General features: G+C 44.1%; 1 protein-coding gene across 2 annotated transcripts in view; it reads right to left on the reverse strand.

Annotated features, from left to right (window-relative positions):
* ACVR1B (activin A receptor type 1B) overlaps positions 1-17822 on the reverse strand; it is a 45423-nt gene extending 27601 nt beyond the window's left edge. Inside the window, exon 1 of one of the 2 annotated variants that reach the window (XM_031000654.3) lies at positions 17621-17822. In XM_031000654.3, coding sequence (XP_030856514.1) covers positions 17621-17711 — 91 coding nt within the window. In that variant the 5' untranslated portion in view covers positions 17712-17822. The remainder of the gene's footprint in view (positions 1-17620) is intronic. The other variant, XM_031000655.3, reaches the window with a different exon arrangement.
* Positions 17823-22695: the final 4873 nt, after the last annotated feature.

A 22695-nucleotide genomic window follows, 5' to 3' on the forward strand; every position in this document is an offset into this window, starting at 1 on the left:
CAGGGTCTTTCTGGAAATCTCTTTACACATACAGGAGTAACAGGTCAATTTAACAGTCTTCTGGCTGTGGTGCCATTTAAAGAAATAGACTGTGTTCCATTCACCTTTGCATCTCCAGGGCTGAATTCCAGTAGGTCCACACTAAACATCTGCTCAAAAATGGCCATTTATGATGACAACATTAAAGTCCTTTGAGATGGGAAGAAAAATAATATTGTCCCAGTTACTATGGCCATATAACAAATTACTCCAAAAACTTGTGGCATAGAACAACCATTTAATCTATGCATGGATTCTATGAGCCAGGAACTTGGGCAGGGCAGCAGGGACAGCTTATCTGTACTCCACAACATCTGGGGCTTCAGGTGGAAGACTCCAAGGCTGGGGCTGGAATCATCTGAAGGCTTATTCACGCTTACATTTGGCGCATGATGCTGGCTGTTGGCTGGGGACCTTCGTTCTTCTTGATGTGGTCCTCTCCAACTACAGGATAAGCATTCTTTATCCAAAATGTTCGGACAAGAAAGTATTGCAGATTTCTGATTTTGGGGGATTTTAGAATATTTTCATATATATCTGACTGGGCAACCCTAATCTGAAAATCTGAAATCAAGATGCTCCAATGAGCATTTCCTTTGAGCACGCTGGTGCTAAAAAAATTTTGGATTTTGCAGCATTTTGGATTAGGGATGTTCAACCTGTAGTCCCTTTGTGTGGGTTAGCTTAGGCTCTTCATAGCATGACAGCTGCCCTTCTCCAGAGCAAGATCCCAAAAGGAAACGAACCTGGCAGAAACTGTATCCTTCTAGCAGCCTAGCCTTAGATACCACAAAGCATCACATCCACCATATACCATAGATCAAAGCTGTCAAGCCTCCACCCAAATTCAAGGAAGGGACATGGGTAGTCCCTGCCTACTGGAAAGAGTGTCAAAGTCACATTGTAAGAAAAACATGTGGGATGGGAAATACAGTCGCAGTCATTTAGGAAATACAATTTGCCACAAAGACCCACTTCTTTAGGTCTAAAACGTCCCATATATTTATCACTACTTAAATTTAGAATAAAATAACATTTATTACAAGCCAACTATTAATATAAGATTGGTTTTAAACCTTTACCTCGAGAGGTATCTAACATCCACAACTTGTCCACTTCGAAATAATTTGGACTTGTATGTTTCCATAGCACGCTTCTCAATACAAGTGAAGAAATAATTCTTTTTTTTGAGATGGAGTTTTGCTCTTGTTGCCCAGGCTGGAATGCCATGGTGCAATCTCGGCTCACTGCAACCTTTGCCTCCTAGGTTCAAGCAATTCTGCCTCAGCCTCCCAAGTTGCTGGGATTACAGGCACCTGCCACCACGTCTGGCTAATTTTTTGTATTTTCAGTAGAGACCGGGTTTCGCCATGTTGGCCAGGCTGGTCTCGAACTCCTGACCTCAGGTGATCCACCCACCTCAGCCTCCCAAAGTGCTGGGCTTACAGGCATAAGCCACCGCGCCCAGCCAGAAATAATTCTTTTAGTTTCTCTGCTACCTCCTCTATCACTGAGAGCACCTTTAGGGAGATATAATTACATAGTGATTAACAGCCTGGGCTCTGAGGTCAGACAGCCTAAGCTTAAATCCTGGTTCCATCACTTGTTAGCTGAGCAACACTAGGCAAGTTTTCTTAGGCTCACAGGACTCGGGCTGCCCAATTAGAAAATGCAGAAAACTAAGAGAATCAACTTCATAGGGTGGCTCTGAAGAATAAGATAATCAGTATATAAAGCTCTTAGCCAAGTGCCTATACAGCTAAGTGTACAATTAAATGCCAGACATTCCCACTAGCATCAGCCACCGATTCTCTAGCAGGTTTCCCCTAACCTTTAATATTTTTGTTTGTTTTTGTTTTTAAGACGGAGTCTTGCTCTTGTCACCCAGGCTGGAGTACAATAGCACGATTTCGGCTCACTGCAACCGTTGCCTCCTGGGTTCAAGCGATTCTCCTGCCTCAGCCTCCCGAGCAGCTGGGATTACAGGTGCCCGCCACCACACCCAACTAATTTTTGTATTTTTAGTAGAGACGGGGTTTCACCACATTGGCCAGGCTGGTCTCGAACTCCTGACCTCAGGTGATCCACCAGCCTCGGCCTCCCAAAGTGCCGGGATTACAGGTGTGAGCCACCGCACCACCTTTAATGTTTTTGTTTGTTTGTTTGGTTGGTTTTTTTTTGAGACGGAGTCTTGCGCTGTCGCCCAGGCTGGAGTGCAGTGGCACAATCTCTGCTCACTGCAAACTCTGCCTCCTGGGTTCATGCCATTCTCCTGCCTCAGCCTTCCGAGTAGCTGGGACTACAGGCGCCTGCCACCACGTCCGGCTAATTTTTTGTATTTGTAGTAGAGACGGGGTTTCACCATGTTAGCCAGGATGGTCTCGATCTCCTGACCTTGTGATCCACCTGCCTCGGCCTCCCAAAGTGCTGGGATTACAGGCATGAGCCACCGCGCCTGGCCTACCTTTAATGTTTTTAAGTGTCTTTAATTTTTTGTCACTGATATTGCAATCTTCCGCAAGTTATATTTTAAATTGCAGTTTCCCACAATATCATTATCATACCTAAAATAACTGATAATAATAGCCTTAATATAATCAAATATCCAGTCAGTGTTCAAAAATCCTTTATTACCTTGAAAAAATTAACAACTGGCTCAAATCCAGATCCAAGAAGGGCACGGTGGCTCACACCTGTAATCCCAGCACTTTGGGAGGCTGAGGTGGGAGGATCTCTTGAGCTCAGGAGTTTGAGATCAGCCTGGGCAACATAGTGAGACCCTGTCTCTACAAAAAGTAAACATATCAGCTAGGTGAGGTGGCGGCACATGCCTGTCGTCCCAGCTCTTCAGGAGGCTGAGGTGGAAGGATTGCTTGAGCCCAGGAGACTGAAGCTGAAGTGAGCTGTGACTCCATCACTGCACTCCAGCCTGGGTGACAGAGCTAGACTCTGCCTCAAACATAAAATAAAATGAAAATCCAGATCTAAATGAGGTTCTTCCACTGCACTCAGCTAAGAGATCTCCTAAAACCTTTTTCAATCTATAGGTTCCCCCTTGTGCTGTTATTTTTCCTTGCAAGTTATCTGTTGACGAATCTAGGCCATTTGTCCTGCAGCTTCCCGCTTTCTGAATTTTTTGGGTTGACCCTCCAAGGTGTCATTTAACATGTTCCTCTCTCCTCTGTATTTTCTATAAGCTATTAGCTAGAGTTAGAGGTTTGATCTGATTCAGGCTCAAATTTCTGGCTAGAATACTAACAAGTGATGAATACCATCCCTACCATCCCTCGCAAGGCACAGAACTTCCAGTTGTCTCTTTTTGTGATGTTAATTCTTTTTTCTTTCTTTCTTTTTTTTTAGTAGTATTTTCCTCTTCTACTTTTCCAGGTCCTGTGTAGGTATTCCCTCTATCTCCACACTTCCCTCCTCAACCCAACACCACTAGCTACACAGATTCTGGCACACACACATCTTTAGTCTAGAAAAGACTAAGTATTCCCTCTTCCAGACTACTTGAAATTTAGTCTGTAATCAATTTCATCCAATATGCAAGATCAAATTCAGTGTATTTCCTTAAGTAGTTCTAAGACTGCATATCCTAAGGATGGGTTCTTAACCAAAACTGCTATATTCCTCTCTTGTTCGTGTTTGGATAATCAGTCTCTAATCACTGACGTCCGGCCTAATTCTGTTGCTTCTCCAAGCTCATTATCCCAGTCAGATGGTCTGCATCATACCTATCCTAGCCCAACTATACCATCCATATAAGGAAAGGACCTCGCTGAGCGATCTCACATGGTACTGTCTTTATCTAGTAAAGCTTCTACCTCCCATTGTGCTTTGATGCAGCCGCATCCTCCCCACAGGTCTGTACTCAAGTAATATCTCCAACCTACTGGTTGTCCTCCCACCCAGCTGCTGACACTGAATCAAATACATCAAAGCTCTTACTTGCTACTAAGCATTTCAATTCTAATATTTCATTTTGAGGAATTCTACTTGGTGGGGGGGGGGTCCAAAACTATAAATGTTAGTTGTGCTATTATGAGTATCATATATCAGGGTTTTTAAAAATATACTTTATCTTTACTAGCTTTTTTTCCCCTGCTTACCAAATTAATCCATGTTTTCTCGTTTAAAAAGAACTTCAATCACCACAGAAATATATAATGTACAGGTTGAGAGCCCCTCTAATTCCTGCCCCAGAGATAATTACTACTACATGTTTGATGTATATTCCTCCAGGGTTTCTTAGGCATACTATTTTTCAAAAGGAATTCTTTTTGCAAATTGATACTGAAAAACTGAGAACCGAACTTGTCCACCAACATAAATTACACATAGAGTAAACATATGATCATATATGTAAATTATATACATCAGATGAGAGTCAATACAATCCCTATCAGAATCTCAGTGGCCTTTTTTTGTTTTTTTCCAGAAATGAAAAAGCCGATCCCAAAATTCATATGGAATTGCAAGTGACCCTGAATAGTCCAAACAATCTTGGGAGAAAAAAAAGTTGGAGGACTCATACTTCTTGATTTAAGCTTACAACAAAGCTACAGTTATCAAACAGAATGGTGCTAAGTATTGACATACAAACCAACAGAACAGAATTGAGAATCCAGAAATAAACCCATACATCTATGATTAACTGATTTTCAACAAGAGTGCTTAGAACATACAGGGGGAAGGAAAAGTCTCTTCAAAAAATGGTGATGAACAAATGGATAACCACATGCAAAAGAATGAAGTCAGACCCTTACCTAACACCATGTGCAAAAATTAACTCAAAATAGATCAAAGACCTAAATATATCAACTAAAACTTAAACTTCTAAAACTCTCAGAAGAGGGGTAAAACTTCATGAACTTGGATTTGGCAATGGTCTGTCAGATATGACACCAAAGCACAAGCAACAAAAGTAAAATGGATAAACTGAACTTCATCAAAATTAAAAACCTTTGTGTATCAAAGGGCAATATCAAAAGAATGAAAAGACAATGGACAGGAGAAAATATACACAAATCATATATCTGAAAATGGTCTAGAATCCAGAATATATAAAAAACTTTTCAAACTCAACAACAACCCAATTAAAAACTGAACAGGAGCCACGCAAGGTGGTGCATGCCTGCGGTCCCAACTATTCAGGAGTCTGAGGCAAGAAGATCTCTTAAGCCCAGGAGTTCAAGGCTGCGATGAGCTAAGAATACACCACTGCACTCCAGCCTGGGTGACAGAGCAAGAACCCTTCTCTAAAAAAAAACATAATTTTTAAAAACCAACAAAACTGGAAAAAGACCTGAACAGACATTTCTCCGAAGATATACAAATGGCCTGCAAACACATGAAAAGATGTTCAACATCATCTCTAATGTATTGCAAATTCAAATGCAAATCAAAACCATAATGAGATACTACTTTATATCCACGAGGAAGGCCATAACAATATGAAAAAGAAATTTAATAAGTGTTGGTGAAGATTTAGAGAAACTGGAACCCTTGGTGCATTGCTGGGACATAAAAGGGTACAACTGCTGTGGAAAAAAGTTTGATGGTTCCTTAATAAGTTAAATCTAGAATTACCCTATAACCCAGCAGTTCTACTCCAAGGCATATACACAAAATAACTGAAACAAATGTTTAAACACAGACTTGTACATGAATATTCTCAACAGTACTATTCACAATAGCCAAAAGGTGGAAACCACCCAAATGTCCATCAAATGATGAATGAACAAAATGTGGTATATTTATGATGGAATATTATTCAGCCATGAAAAGAAACTATTGATACGTGCTATAATATAGATGAAACTCAAAAACATTATATTACATGAAAGAAGCCACACATTAAGATTCTATGTATATGAAATGTCGGCCAGGCGTGGTGGCTCATGCCTATAATCCCGGCACTTTGGGAGGCCGAGGTGGGTGGATCACTTACAGTCGAAACCAGCCTGGCCAACATGGTGAAACCCCGTCTCTACTAAAAATACAAAAAATTAACTGGGCGCAGTGGCGCATGCCTGTAATCCCAGCTACTCAGAAGGTTGAGACAGGAGAATCGCTTGAACCTGGGAGGCAGAGGTTGCAATGAGCCGAGATCATGCTATGGCACTCCAGCCTGGGTGACAGAGCAAGACTTTGTCTCAAAAAAAAAAATACATAAAAAATAAATAAATAAAAATTAAAATTAAAAAATAGTGGTGATGGTTTGCACATTATGAAGGTACTTAACACTACTAAATTGTACAATTAAAATAGTACATTTTATGTTATACATATTTTGCTACAATTTAAAAGTACTACCATAAATCCCTATTTGCCAAACAACATATACAATATGATCTCAATAACAAAAACAAAAAAAACTACAGTGTTTTTCAAACTGTCTTCTTCCTGAATCTCTAGACTCTCCACCGTGTCCAGGAATCTCTGAACTCACAAAGAGGAAACCAGTGTCCTTTTCAACAGTTTCTCACTGTTATCTAGTACAGCACCTGGCAAATAGCACTGTGCTCAATAAACCTCACTCAACAGATCTCAGCCTAATAATTTCAGGGGCAGAGGGGCCTCTGCCAGAGTTGCTCAGCTTTTACTCACTTTATATACATTTCTACATTTTCATTTTTAAGAGTTCCACTGTCTTAAAAAGAAAGACAATTGTTAACAGCTACTGATCTAGACAACTGCCAAAATGTTTATGAAAATCTGAATCAGGTTAAAAAATGTCTGGCACTAAACTGTTCACAAAATAGAGGCAATGTGTGGCTTTCTTGGGGGGCAGGAAGGCAATAACTAGGAACTGATACTGTACTAGCAAAGTTCTAACTAGCCTAAATAGAAAAGTCTTGCAGCAGTAAAGCAATCACATGCTATTTGGTTAAAAGAAAAAAAGACCCAAGTTACAGTTTCACCTTTTACAATCATCAAAATTAGATTTTAAAAATACATTAAAACAAAAAGCTTTCAAGTACCCACGAGCCATAATAAAGTCAAATTTTACAGGTGCCAATGGTGGTATACAGAAAAACAACAACAACAAATGTACTGGTAAAAAGTACTTATGAAAAAAAATATAACTGACTTAATAAAGGAAGCTATTTGTATGGTGGGGGGGTGGGGAGAAACACAGATTTAACAATAAGACACTTTATAAGCTTGATATTTAATTCCAATCTGGGAAAAGGTCTTGGAATGGGGTTTGCATAAGAGAAAGGTGTTTGGAAAGCCAGCTCCACACTATATCCATTCTACAAACTGCCTTTCTGACATTCTACTTGGAGACAAACCCAGCCCTAGAGAGCTGTTTAAACAAGTTCAACCTTAAGTCTCAGTTAGAGAATGAAAGCTTTGTTCTCACTCAGAAGAGACGTTTGATGTTTATGCTAAGGAGACCTGTCATTGCAACTTAATTTATGGCTGACTGTAAATACCTGAACATCTAGCAAGGGCCCACCTGCTGCCCAAGAGAATGTCAAGGTAAGACTGAAATGAGTGGGCCTCATTATGAGGGAGTGTGTCCAATGTTCCTGGGACCTATGTGTGCAGACTCAGCTGTCATATTTAGACAATCAGGAAATTGCATTTCTCCTTTGATTTCAGTTTATGATGAACATGTAAAACCACTGTTTTCTTTGTTGAGTCTGAATAAACATACTTCTGGCTCAATAGAGCAGGGAAGGATATTTATCCCTGGTATTTTCTTCCTGACCTATTTATTATAGTATGGACGAATGGAGAGGAGACCGTGTATGTCACAGTTTTGAGTGAGAAGAGGGATAGGAATGATTGTTTCAGGCAACTGGGACAATGGAAAAGGAAAAAAGAAATCAGCCAAACTGAGAATAAAACTAATGAGGTTGAGAGATCAAGTTCATTTGGCTGGAATAAAATGGGTAGGTGGTAGGATAAACAGAGATGAAAGAGGTGAGGTAGAAAGAGCGATTATGATGTTCCAAGTAACTCACAAATGTTTGCGGCATTTTTTGAGTAGGATTAAAATACTATATATACAAGATTATAATAAAATTACAGCAAAACAGAATTGGAATTATTTACCTAGGATTTTACTGAGAGGATGGAAAAGAAATGAATTAATTCAATTAAACAAACTTATTAAGTACTTAAAACATGCAAGGCTCTGTGCAGGCCGAAGCCATATAACAAATAAGCCAGCTCCCCGCACCAACTCTTCGGGCATGGAGAGTGGGAGGAGAAGACAACTATAAACAGTGCAACTCCAACTACCAATACAGGCTGAGGGGAAAAGCAGAGAGGATGGAATCACTGACCGGGAGAACACAAGAGGACGAAGGTCCACACTGGAGGATGCTGGGTTTGGCTAGGAGGAGAAGTGGGGAGAAGCATTCCAGAGAAAAGGAAAAGGGAAGGCAAAGGGCTGTGAAAAAATATTAGCTATATTGGGTTCAGAGTAAATTGACAGTTCGAACAATGCCAAGGTTCCAGCCAAAGGCAAGAAGAGTCAGGGAGACTAAGACCAGACGAAACTGATTGCAATGCTAAGCTAAGGGGTCTAAAGTTGATCCTAGAAGCCACACAACCTCTAGGTCAGACAAACAGGGTGCATTTCCAAAGTTAGATCTAGCCGTAGGATGGAAAACAAATGGGAGATTGAAGGCAGAGAGCCTGGTTAGAAGGTCACTTTTACAGTACTCAGTTTATAGTACAGTACAATATTTAGAGCACACGTTTTGGACTAGGATAGACTTTGGACCCACTGCTTAACTTCTCTATGCCCTAGTTTTCTCATCTGTAAAATGGGAATAAGAGCCCCTAGCCCCTCAAAGAATAACTACATAGAGTAAATGATACAACACAGGTGCTTAGCATAATACTTTAGTATATAGCAAACATTCAGCAAATCAGATGCTTTTATTACAATTGTCACCTGAACTCCTCATAGTTTGTGGTAGTTCCAACAAGCAGAAAAAAAGTCCATTTGTGTGTAAACTTTTTTTTTGAGACAGGATCTCACTCTGTCACCCAGGGTGGAGTGCAGTGGTGCAATCATGGTTTGCTGTAGCCTCAATCTCCTGGTCTCAAGCTATCCTCCCACCTCAGCCTCCCAAGTAGCTGGGACCACAGGCACACGCCACCAAGCCCTTGTAATTTTTAAAAATGTTTTGTAGAGACGAGGTCTCACTATATTGCCCAGGCTAGTCTCAAACTCCTGGACTGAAGCGATCCCCTGTACCTCATTCTCCAAAGTGTTGGGATTACAGGCATGAGCCACTGTGGCCGGTCTCTGTGTGTAAACTTCCAAAGGGCAAGGACAGACTCTTTCCTCAGGATCCCTCTCAGCATTCAGCTTGGTGCTAGGCACATCCTGGATATCAGAAATGAACACTGACTGATTACAATTCAATCTTATCTTCTACAAATATAAAAGGTAATATGCAAACATATACCAAGGCAATATACAAGGATGCGGGGCAAGGTGAGTCCTCTACCACCAAAAAAAAAAAAAAAAAAAAAACAACAAAAAAACACCCAGAAAATACTTCAATTCCCAGATTCCTCAACTCAAACATTCCAAGCACCTAAAAAACTTATTTCCAAAGCATCCACAATCCCCTCTCCCCTCCACTCACAAATATCTAGAAAAAAGTTATAGTCAGATGAAAGCCACATGTGGTCAAAGGATTTATTTTTATATATGAGTGATGGGATGGCTGGGCACCAGGTCTCAAGTACCCTCATGCTATCTTGGGGTATTTCTCATTATTCCCCTCTCTTGCTTTACCTATTTTCACCATCACCATTTGACTCACCCCCACCCAATGCATACATTTTTTAAACCACCACCTAGTTACTATTTCACAGTTCCTACAGGTCAGAAGTCCAGGCACAGCATGGACAGTGCCAGTTAGGACTGCCTTCTCATCTAGGATTGGGTCCTCCTCCAAGCTTACTGGTTGTTAACAAGATCCACTGCCTTGCAGATGACGGACTGAGGTCCCCATGTTCCTCCTAGCTGTCAGCTGGGAACGACCCTCAGCTCCTAGAGTTTGCCTGCAGTTCCTTGCCATGTGGCTGTTGGGATCGGCAGTTCACAACATGGACGTCTGCTTGCTTCCAAGCCAGCTGGAACATCTGATTTCCTCTTGTGCAATCAGCTGAGAAATCTCTCTGCTTTGAAAGGGCTAGTTCAATCAGGACAGACCCACCATGATAACCTCCTTTAGATGGCTAAAGGTCAACTGATTGAGACCTTAATTCTATCTACAAAGACTAGCATTTGACTGAATACCTGAAGCAGGTGTGTGTACACCAAACATGGGGAATCTTGGGGGAGTGAGGAGCAGGTGGACTGTAGTAGGCACAACTGCTTTACATGTCATACTTTTGTTTATTGTCCACCTCACCTGGCAGAAGGTAAGCTTTCTGAGAGAAGGCAATTTTGTCTCCTTTTGTTTACTACTGTATCCCTAACACCTGTAACAATGCCTAGTATATGACAGGTGCTCAATAAATATGTGTCAAGGGACCCTTTGGATCAGGGGTCCCCAACCCCTGGGGCCACAGACCGGTACTGGTCCACGGCCTATTAGGAACCAGGCCACACAGCAGGAGGTAAGTGGCAGGCGGGTACCTGAGGTCTGCCTCCTGTCACATCAGCGGCGGCATTAGATTCTCATAGGAGTGGGAAACCTACGGTGAACCGCGCATGCGAGGCATCTAGCTTGCATGCACCTTATGAGAATCTAACATGCTTGATGTGCCTGATGATCCTTTTTTCTTTTTTTTTTTTTTTGAGGAGTCTCACTCTGTTCCCCAGGCTGGAGTGCAGTGGCGTGATCTCAGCTGACTGCAACCTCCGCCTCCCGGATTCAAGCTATTCTCCTGCCTCAGCCTCCTGAGTAGCTGAGATTACAGGCATGTGCTGCCACAACCATGCCCGGCTAATTTTTTATTTTCAGTAGAGATGGGGTTTCACCATGTTGGCCAGGCTGGTCTTGAACTCCCGACCTCAGGTGATCCACCCACCTCGGCCTGATGTGCTTGATGATCTGAGGTGGAACAGTTTCATCCCAAAATCATATCGCCCCTACTTCCCCTGTGGGAAAATTATCTTCCACAGAAACCAGTCCCTGATGTCAAAAAGATTGGGGACCACTGCCCTAGATCACCATGGTAGGTACTCAACATGCATATGTTTAGTTTGCAGTCTGGAAATGGGACTTCTAACTACATGTATTAAAATTCCGGTTTAGTGAAAGTCTACAATTTTATTTCTACCACTTTTGTATACAGTTCTAACAAAATATGGTTAATGCAAATTTATTTGTAACCCCAATATCAACATTCATGGTACCTTCCTGCTCACTGACAGCCATGCACAGAATAGTGAAACATCTGAAACATCCACCACATGCGTTCCCAACTGAGGTCAAACAAGGCAACACCCTGCCTTCTTGTTTCAGCTGGCATACTGTAAACAAGTTATCCTTTCTGCAGTATATTTAGTGTCATGCTTTTCATTGATGATTCTGCTGTGTAAAATGGTCCCCCACAAGTAGTGCTGAAGTGCTGTCTAGTGTTCCTAAGTGCAAGAAGATAGTGATATGCCTCACAGAGAAAATACATGTTAGAGAAGCTTAGTTCAGGCATGAGTTAACAGTGCTGCTGTCAGTAAAGTTCAATGTTAATGAACCAACAATATATATTAAATAAGGTGTCTTTAAACAGAAACAAAGCCAGGCATGGTAGCTCAGGCCTGTAATCCCAGCCCTTTGGGAGGCCAAGGCAGGAGGATAATTTGAGCCCAGGAATTTGAGACCAGCCTGGGCAACAAGTGAGACCCCATCTCTACAAAAAATTTAAACATTAGCCAGGTATGGCGGCATGTGTGTGTGATCCTAGCCACTTGGGAGGCTGACAAAGGAGGATTCCTTGAGCCCAGGAGTTTCAGGCTGCAGTGAGCTATGATGCTTTTTTTTTTTGATGGAGTCTCACTCTGTTGCCTAGGCTGGAGTGCAGTGGCGCAGTCTCGGCTCACTGTAACCTCTGCCTCCCAGGTTCAAGTGATTCTCCTGCCTCAGCCTCCTGAGTAGCTGGGATTACAGGCACACCACCACACCTGGCTAATTTTTGTATTTTTAACAGAGACAGGGTTTCACCATGTTGGTCAGGCTGGTCTCGAACTCCTGACCTCATGATCCACCTGCCTCGGCCTCCCAAAGTGCTGGCATTACAGGCGTGAGCCACTGCGCCTGGCCTATGATGCACTCTTGTACTATACAGCCTGGGTGATAGAGCAGGACACTGTCTCAAAAAAATAAAAATTAAAAATAAAAATAAACAGAAACACATAAAACAGGCCAGGTTCAGTGGCTCATACCTGTAATCTCAGCAGGTGAAGCCCAGGTGGGTGGATTGCTTGAGCCCAGGAGTTCAAGACCAGCCTGGGCAACATGTCGAAACCCTGTCTCTACCAAAAAGTAAATAAATACAAAAATTAGCCAGGTGTGGTGGTGTACACCTGAGGTCTCAGCTACTCAGGAGGCTGAGGTGGGAGATTGCTTGAGCCTGGAAGGCAGAAACTGCAGTGAGTGAGATCATGTCACTGGACTCTAACCTGGGCAACAGAGCAAGACCCTGTCTCAAAAAAAAAAAAAAAGAAACACATAAAATAAGGTTATGTATTGACAGGTTGAAAAAGTGACCAGAGGCTTGCAGGAACCTAGCCCCGTATTTCCCCTAGGAGCAATGGTTGAAGATTTGGTAATTCAGTTCTACAATTCAACTTTACGGAACTACCACGAATAACAAGACTGTATTAGCCCCATTTTACAGATAAAACAATGAAGCTGATAGAGAGGTGAAGTGGCAGCTCCAGGCACACTATGGCACAGCATCCTGTTTTATTTTCTTCACAGCACTCATGGACTGATAATTGTGTTTACTTATTTATTTTCAGTCTAAGCCATTGCAATTATAAGTTCCATAATAGAGATTTAGGGACTTTTGTTCATCTTGTTCTCTGTTATTTCCCCATGCCAAAAACTGTTCCAGGCACATACCCAATCCAATGAATAAAGAAATCTCCTATATGTTAACTGTGTAAATATTAGGGGTGATGTTATGGTTTAAAGGGAAAGGCAGTTACTTTCATTATGCTAAATTCAAAATATTTAGGGAGACAAATGCAGGCTTAAGACTGGGTGGACATTAAAGAAAACCAAAAAGCCCAGAGTTGCCTAAAGTGGCACTGTCTCTGAACCCTAGAGAGCAGATAAAGATTGCCTGGGATGGAAACTTCACAGCTAAACCAAAGTATGGCAACTCTACAGAGTAAAGGAAAGAAAGATACTCTCTGAAATCATATTTTTGCTTAGCACACCATTTCTCCATAACAGAGGACAGAGAGCAGACATGGACAGAAATGGTGCCTCTGAAGCCAAAGCTCAAGTTAAACCTGCATGAGAGCGAAAAACTGAGAACAGAAACTCAGAGCAGGTATCTGAACCTGGCCATGAGGCAGTGCCTGCAGAGTGAGAGAAATGTAAGTTGGACTTAAAAGGTTCCCGCATTCCCAGTCCAGGTGGAACTGATGGGCTGTGGCTGCCTGCAGTTATGTGCAGCATCAGAAGCACTGGTGAGAAAGGACTCTAGGATTCCCTTTTTATGAATAGAGAGAGGAAAATGAGATTAAGACCCTCTTACACCAACTCCTACAACAACAGCTAACACAACAACTGAAGACAAACAGGCGAGATCCCAGAATTAATGTTCACTGCTACTCTGAGCAAAAATTGAACAGTAAACAACAGAGATTTCAAAATTATAAAGAGCCACTTCAGTATTCTAATTTAACCTTCAAAAATTAAGATGACCTAAAGCACCACGAACTGATAATTCCATTCCACCTCAACACCCTGTGCTCCTCAGCTGTTATGAGAACAGACTGCAACCCAATTCAACTCATGTTCCAAAATGCAACAAGCAGCTTCAACAGGACATGCTGGAAGAAGCAGCACGTCTCATCGTTTACTGATTCATATTTTGGTAGCAAGGTTACAATTAGCTCACCGGTGGAGAATAAACCTATTTATAACACAGCAGTCCACCTGAAAGACATAATCATCTAAAAAGGTTCTTAGAGGAAACTAAGTGCAGGTTCTTCCTGTACTGATTGCAGATTCCCAAGGTCCTTTTGGATAAAGTCCTCAGTCTAACCTTCCTGTGTTCACAGTCACCATTCTGGCCACTTCTCAGCCTCCATGTTCTTATGTAACATTTACATAGTGCCATAAACATACCCAGAGTTGCGTAAGAATTAAAACGTTGCCAAACCAATAAAGCCTAAAGCAGGTCACTCCCTCCAGACTGTCTTTGATTAGCACAGGTATGCTGCCTAGTCGACGATGTAAGAGCCTGCCAGAGACAGAAATTAACTTGAGGAAATCTGAAAGGGGTCTACAAAAAAGCACAAAAAGAAAATAACCACACTGTGACATGCTGTACGTCTATCAATCACAGAGTATGTTTTTCTGCTCCTTAAGATAAAAAAGTAACCCAGCATTGCTTATTCACTGAAGTCAGAAACTGTGTCTAAAAATACCTCCCCGCCAACTGGCTATCAGTAAGTCAGTCTCACAAATGTCCCAATAAGAGTGACACAAAATATTTCCTTATTTTTACAGAGGGAAAACTGAGGCAGTCACAGAAAGGTTAAGTTACTTGTTCAAGGACAACTTGTAAGGCAGCTAAGTTCTAGGGCTGAAAACCAGCCTCCTCCCTCCATCTGGCTTTAACCTTTAACCAGAGTAGCCATTTTAATATGTTTTATCACATCTGTTCCAGGAGCTGTTTAAACAAAACTAATCAGAGGTCTCTACAAGACTGCACTTCCACTGTATTTAAAATCCATGTCCACTCAACAAAATTACAAGGCTTGGCTTGAAATTAGATTTTTAGTCCGCTCACAAAATTTCAAAATGTTCCTATGAGAATGTCAAATATCTCTCTTGTTGCTTTTGTCTTAAGAAATGAATGTCATGTTCTCCTGCTACTAACTCAATTTTACATTTTTAAATGTGAAAATTCCAAAGCCAGGCCTTAAAACATGTACACCTATCAAACGGATGCTATTTCTAACTGAAACTCATTCTCCTTATCATTGGCCTTTTACTAAATCCTAGTTAATTCATTAATTAATAGAAACACCTATCCCTTACTGCCCTCACACCAAGTCCAAGTATCAGGCATCAGAGCTGTCTGGCTCTGTCACTCCTCCAGCCCACGTAGGGGAGCACTATATAGGAAATGCAGGGGAGGGGAAAAAAATCAACTTCTTGTTATCCCACAGCCTCTATTTTCCCAGAACTGACGTTTTACTTTAAGCCCTTTGCAGCAGTGGTCTCCATAGCATGCACTATTGGCAACTAGACGTGTCCCGGAAAAAACTGTAGTGTCTGGCCAAGAAGTTTAAAGGCCCTGGAGAATGTTTGCTGGACACACAACCTAATTTCCAATTTACCAAAAAAAGAAACGAACTCCCTATTTTACCCACCCACCTTAACCCCCACAAACATCCATTTTAGGAAGGTTACAAAAAAATGAACTCTGCCCCATTCAGAACCACTTGGATTATCAAACATTCTTAACTAGGCTCACAACCAGAAAAACCCCACAAACACTACATCAAATCAGCAGGGAAATGACTGTTAAAAATCCTGGATATATTAGGGGCAGGATAAAAATTCCTGTATGAGGATTTAAAGATTTATACATACACACATAAAATGACAAACCTAGAGGTTCAATCTCCCTTTTTTTTTTTTTTTTTACTACCCAGTAGAGAACATTATGTTACACATTCCAAAAACATGGCCCTTAATAAGGCCCGACGAACATCCTTATTCATGCAAATCATTATCTCACCACAAATGTCAAGCTCTGTTCATAAACCTTCACCATGTTTCTCAAACCCCACAGCACAGATACCTAAGCCACAGAGCAGTGAGGCCGAAGAACACACACGAGGTGCTTAGGAGAAGCATTAGCCCGTGAACAAAGACCCCGCTGCACAGGCTCCACCACTGGGAACAAATATCAAAGCCGGAGATAATGAACTTGTTTTTGAGATTCCAAAGTGGCATCGTGTCTTTTCTTGACTGTCTGGTTTATTAAAGACGACTGGACCCACCTGAGAATCATTATTTTTAGTGTAAGAGAAGAGAGCCACAGAACACACTTTATCTCCCGTTGCTGGAAGGTTAGGGGCTGCTGAGAAGTCAAAGCATCAGGCTTTGTACATCAGGAGCGAATACAATCCTGATCATCTCTCCCAGATCCATCTGTGGGTCAATAATCGCTTCATTATAACTGCCAAATATAACCTTCATCTGCTACCCCAAGGCCAAAACACATTCGCCAAGACTCTCTTAAATGAAATATTTTAGGGTTTCATCTGCTCTTCTCAGCCCCCAAAGCCTCAAAAACAACACAGCCAGCGGAGTGTCCCGCAAAAAGGTACCCGCTTCTACAGAGAGGAGAGTGGGGGTGGTATAAGGCGAGCCGCAGACTGTGGGGATTGGAAGGTAAGGGGTGTGTGAGGGTGGGCGGGCTGGGAAGAGGCATCGTGTAGGAAGGTAAATAAGTACTGACCAAGGGCCGGGAATACAGTCCAGTGGTGGGATCTTTAAATAATCTTGGGGGTTTGGAGACAGGTTCTAGGATTTCACCTGAAAGGCATCCACAAAGTGATTAACTGAATGGGCCCCCCGGGGTAGGGTGGGGGAGGCGAGGAGGAAAGCAAATACACCTAGATTCAGATCAACCCTTGGGGAACTCGGTTCCATAGGGTTAGGGATTCCAAAGCCAGGCTCCAAAAAGGTTTAGGGGCCTGTTCTTCCCACTTCCTCCAAATAGCCTCCACGGGGCATGAGTGCCGGAGGGCGGAGGGGGGATTGCCCCACTGAACTCAAGGGATTGAGTGAAGGGGAAATGTGACTCCCTTTCCCAGAACATTAGGGAGGCAGTGGAGGGAGGGGAAGAAACACGCCAAGTGCAGGACCTGAAGGAAAGGTTAGAGACCCCTTCCCCTACAGTCTGAGGTGCGCGGGCTCTCAACCTCAGAATCCCTCAGAGAGGCTAAGACCCCACCGCCCGAACCCCACAATCTTGGCGGGAGAAAGACGCCCCCCAGGAGCACCTGGAGGGAGGGAAGAAAGCCCCCCGCCCCTGGACACGGTGAAGGGCAGAAACCACGGACCTCCAAATCTTGGAGCTGGAAGCTCAGACTCCCCTCTCTGGAACACGAGGGCGCTGGGAGCGCGACCCCTGAGAGCTGCCCGAATCCAGTTCCGCCTGGAACAGGGCTCGGGTCCCCAGGGGCCCGGCATGAGCTCCGTCGCCGCCGGGCGGCCGCGCCTCGGAGATCGGGGAAGCTGACTGGGGGTCACCCCGACTCCTCTGCGCCCCCCACCCGGCCATATTGTGCGCGTGGGGAGGGGGCGCGCTGTAGTCCAGAGGCCGCGGCTCGAGGCCTCGCCCTTGCCGGGCCCTCTCCATCCCGGCCCCCGCCCCCCGCCCCAGGACTCACCCTGGACCCCCCGGGGCCCGGACCCGCCGCTGCCGGCGAGCAGGAGGACAACAAGGGGGAAGAAGGAGGAGGCTCCGGCCGACTCCGCCATAGTAACCACCGCCGCCGCCGCCGCCGCAGCCCAGCAGCGCCCAGCGCGCGCGCGCGCGCCCCCGGCGCCTCCCCTCCTCCCGCGGCCCGGCTCCCGCCTCCCTCTCCTCCGCCCGGCGCCTGCACGTGCGCTCCCGGCGGAGCCGGCGCCGCGGCCGCCGCGCGCGTCCCCGAAGGGCGGGGCCGGGGCGCGCGCGGGCGCCCGCCTTAAAGGGGAGTGTCCCTGTTAAAGGGGTGGGCGGGGCTCACGCCTCGGCCAACCTCGCGGATCGGTGCCGAGCCCGGCGCGGAGGAGGCCGGTGCCGAACGTGCAGTCTCCTCCCTCTCCTGCACCCCACGCAGCGCAGAATTATCTTATCAGAGTCGATCCCCCGCCCCCGTCGAATATTCTACGAATCCCGTGCGTGTTCAGTTCCTCCATCCCTGCGCCTAGCCTCAAGCCCCCAGCGCGTCCCCTGGGATCATCGCCGCGGTCTCCTAACTGGTTTCCCTGCCTCGCCTTGCCCCCTGCCATCCTCTGGACGCGGCAGCCTGTGTGATGGAATCGCGGCACGCGCCTTTTCAGAACATAGCAAGGCTCTTTATTGATGACAGTATGGGTGAGGGTGCCATGTGAGGCACTCTGATTGGGCTGGTAGGTAGAACCCTTTTGGTAAACAATTGGCATTATGCATCAAATGCCTTAAAATCTTCATATCCATTTACCCAGTATTGTCCCCTGTCCTCAAGAAATAATAAGAGGACAGATGTTTATGAAAAATGTTAACTGTACATTTATCATTGTAAAAAAGGTAGAAACTAAGTAGACAATAATAGAAAATGTTAAATTATGGCCCATCCATATGATGGAACATTATTTAGTAATTTAAAATCCTGTTTACAAAAACTATTGACATGAGAAAATGCTTACAAGATAATGTTAAATTAAAAAAGCAAAATGCAACACTGTTTACAGTATTATTCAAATTGTACTGATAATATGTGTTTATAGGAAAAAAAGACTGGAAGGATATTTACCCAATAGTAACAGTAGTTATTGCCATAATTTTTTTATTTTTAACATTTCAATAATTTCTAAATATTTTTCAAATAAATGTTACTTTCAAATCTAGAAGAAATGCTTAAGAAAGTAAACAAATCACTCCATATCTTTCTGAAAAGAGGTCAGTTTCTTTAGCTTGAGAAAGAACTTGATATAAAGGAAAGGGCAGAATTTTTGCAGCCAGAGAATTCTGGATCTGAATTCTGCTTCATACTAACTAGCTGTGAAAACTTGGGCAAGGTTTGAACCTCTCTAAGCACAGCTTCATCATCTGAGATCTAGGGGTGGAAAGGATGGCCAAGAGATAGGGAGAACAGTTGCTTAAATGGAATTCTCACCTTCTAAGTTTCACCAACCTGAAGAACTCCCATCGTCATATCCGGAAAAAATAAAGCTGAAGACACACTTGCCAGACACAGTGTACACACAATCACATAAAGTCATGGGGGGGCATTGTCTACAAGTTGGTCAGTGTAGCTGGATGAGTAAATAACTTATTCTCCTCTCCCTCATCTCCCTCAAATAGGCACACCCCACCCAGTCCATCTAAGTGGTTTCCAGTCCATGCTCTATCCACCAAGCTGTGGTGCACACAGTGCTAGGTTACTGTGTTAGTTTCCTACTACCAAACTGGGTAGCTTAAAATAACAAATGTATTCTCTCACTGTTCTGGAGGCTAGAAATCTGAAACCATGGTGTTGGCAGGGCCATGTGCTCTCTGAAGGCTCTAGGGAAGAATCCTTCCTTGCCTCTTCTAGCTTCTGGTGGTTCCCAGGATCCTTGGTGTTGTTTGGTTTGCGGAAGCATAACCCCATGTCTTCACATGGTTATCTTCCCTCTGCGTCTACATCTCTGTCCACATTCCTCTCTTCTTGTAAGGATACCAGTCATTGGATTAAGGCCCACCCTAATCCAGTATGAGTGCAAATGATCTTAATTGGTTACATGTGCTGCTAAGATCCTCGTTCCAAGTAAGATTACATTCGCAGGTTCCTGGTAGACACGAATTTTGGGTGGACACTATTCAACCCAGTACAGTCACCAACCCCTGCAGTTAAGAAGGGAAAGCCAACCCCTCAGGAGCACATATCTGAAGCCAGGGGGGAGGGAGGTGTCTTTCCTTATTCCTTGCTAAGTGCTGCCACTGTGGCTTCGAGGCCAGGGGTCCCAGAGGGGACCTGTGGTTGCTTCACTCCTAGACAGTAAAGTCAGCCACACAGCTAAATATACAGATCAGGGAACCAGAATGCTGGCTCCACAGACCAAATGCCACCTCCGTCAGCTCCATCAGCTCACTTGACAGCATTGAACTTTGGGCAAGATACTTTACCTCCCTAAACCTCAATTTACTCATCTTGTAAAATGGAGCTAATAATAGTTCTATGTCATAGAGATATTGTTAGTATTGATAAAATATGGTAAAGCATTTAGCATAATCTCTGACACATAGGAAGTGATCTAAAAAGAATAGCTATTATCATCATTATGAGTTGACCTTCACTACAATCCTAGGAAGTGGTTGAGGCATGTCAGAGTGTGCCCCGATGAAGTGACTGAGACTTAGAGAAGGTAAGCGATTTGCCAAGGCTCACATACAATCCATCATTAAAGCCACAGGCTACTGGTTTTGTGCTTTCTTCAACACCATAGCATCTCCTGCTTTTCTAGGTACTGGTCTTCAGGACCCAGCTGAAGGTGGGAAATGAGGTGGAGCAGGGGAGGGGTTAATCATATGCCTCACACCCCATTTGTGAGAGTTTGGGGCATCTCCAAACTAGAGCTTTCCTAGGTGATGTGTCTACCTTCCTTTTAGGTCCCGCGCTACATAGAGACTGCCTAATCCCTACCTGTGCCCTTCGCTCCTTCCCACAGCCTGGCCCAAGGATGCTTCCTCCTAGTTCTCCTCACCAACCCTGAAGGCCCCAGTAAGTGTCCATTTTCGTAAGCCTTCTTTTTTTTCTTTTTTTTTCTTTTCTTTTTTTTTTTTTTTTTTTTTTTGAGACGGTGTCTCGCTCTGTCTCCCAGGCTGGAGTACAGTGGCGTGATCTCGGCTCACTGCAACCTCCGCCTCCTGGGTTCAAGCGATTCTTCTGCCTCAGCCTCCCAAGTAGCTGGGACTACAGGCACGCGCCACCATGCCTGGCTAATTTTTGTATTTTTAGTAGAGACAGGGTTTCACCACATTGGTCAGGCTGGTCTCGAACTCCTGATCTCGCAATCTGCCTGCCTCGGCCTCCCAAAGTGTTGGGATTACAGGCGTGAGCCACCGTGCCTGGCCTTGCAAACCGTCTTAATCTTAGGGCTGGACCCACATCACAGTCTATGAACTTCTTTTCCCCTCTGCTCTGTCTCTTTGTCAGGAGAGTCCCCAGAGCTAGCAGGAGCCACTTCTCCAGGAAAAAGTCTTACTCCTTAGTCCCACTGACTAGAGTGACAACTCAGTGTGACAATTGCCACATTGGTCGCAACGCACAGAGACACCACTACCTAGGGGATCATTTGCCTTGGTGAGCAGCAGGGTCATTCATCCCAAGAAGGCAGTAGTTCATCTTCACTCATCCATTCCACAAGCGCTAAGCACCTACAGTACACCAGGCACAACATATAGACATGGATAAGTCATAGTCCTCGCCTTCATGGAACTTAAAATCTAATACAGAAAAGCATGAGAAAAAGAGCAACAACGGGTTATCTCTGCGAGGACACAAGCCTGTAAAGAGCCAATGAGGGCCACTCAGGGGACATGAATGATTCAGCTGTGAGGGGACAGGCTGAGGAGTTGAGAAAGTTTTCACGAAGAGACAGGCTACGCTGATTCTTGGAAGATCAAAGAGTCCTCCCCAGATAGGCCTGTGTCAGGAGGGCAGGAGATGGCAGGAGACTGTTTCGCCTGGCATTTAGGAGAACCATGAGCAGCCTAGCGGCACACCCAGAAGATGCAGGCTGAAGATGATGGACAGTGGAAACGTAATGTTGGTGAGCTAGGCAGACGTGGAAGTCTACTTGGAAATGGAGCACACTGGAGTGGGAGTCTAATAAGAGACCCTCTTCAGTACACTTGGAAGGGTTCTAAGTGTAAATTGATCATGTTTGTATTTTAGGAAAGGCTAAACTGATCATATTTGTAAACTGATCATATTGTGTTAGGAAGATCACTTTGCTGAACCAAGTGAATTTGAACTTTGTACAGAGGCTGGTTGGAGGAAGACAAGACTGGTTGTAAGGAAACCAAAGAGAAGGCAAAGCCCAGGCAAGATAGGAGGTGGACCTGACCCCAGGCAGCAGCAATGTGAAGGTGGAAAAGAGAAACAGATTCAAGAGTTCCAAGACGTAGAAATGACAAGATTGATTAGATACGGGAAATGAGGAAAGGGGATGGCCCCATATGACTCTAGGATAATCTTAGGTGACTAGCTGCCTGGTAGTTTCATTCAGCAGACTAGAATGGGCAGGTTTGGGAAAAAGAAAATGAGTTCCTTGGCTGGGCGCAGTGGCTCACGCCTGTAATCCCAACAGTTTGCGAGGCCAAGGCAGGTGGATCATCTGAGGTCAGGAGTTCAAGACCAGCTGGCCAACATGGCAAAACCCCTAAAAATACAAAAATTAGCTGGGCATGGTGGTGGGCACCTATAATCCCAGCTACTTGGCAGGCTGAGGCAGGAGAATCACTTGAACCCAGGAGGCAGAGGTTGCAGTGAGCCGAGATTGTGCCACTGCACTCCAGCCTAGGTGACAGAGACTCCGTCTCCAAAAAATAAAAAAATTTAAAAAATGTAAAAACTGAGTTCCTTGCCAGGCATACTGAGTTTGAAGGTACCTGGAGCCACAGAGATGTGGATTTGGAAGTTAGCAGCATATCATTGTTGTTCAAACAGCTCAAGGGAGCAAGAGAATTCTGGAAATACAGCAATACCAGCAAAAAAGAAGACAGAAGGAACAGTGA

This window comes from Gorilla gorilla, chromosome 10 (genome assembly GCF_029281585.2).
Source record: "Gorilla gorilla gorilla isolate KB3781 chromosome 10, NHGRI_mGorGor1-v2.1_pri, whole genome shotgun sequence".
In the NCBI taxonomy this organism is placed as follows: Eukaryota; Metazoa; Chordata; class Mammalia; order Primates; family Hominidae; genus Gorilla; species Gorilla gorilla.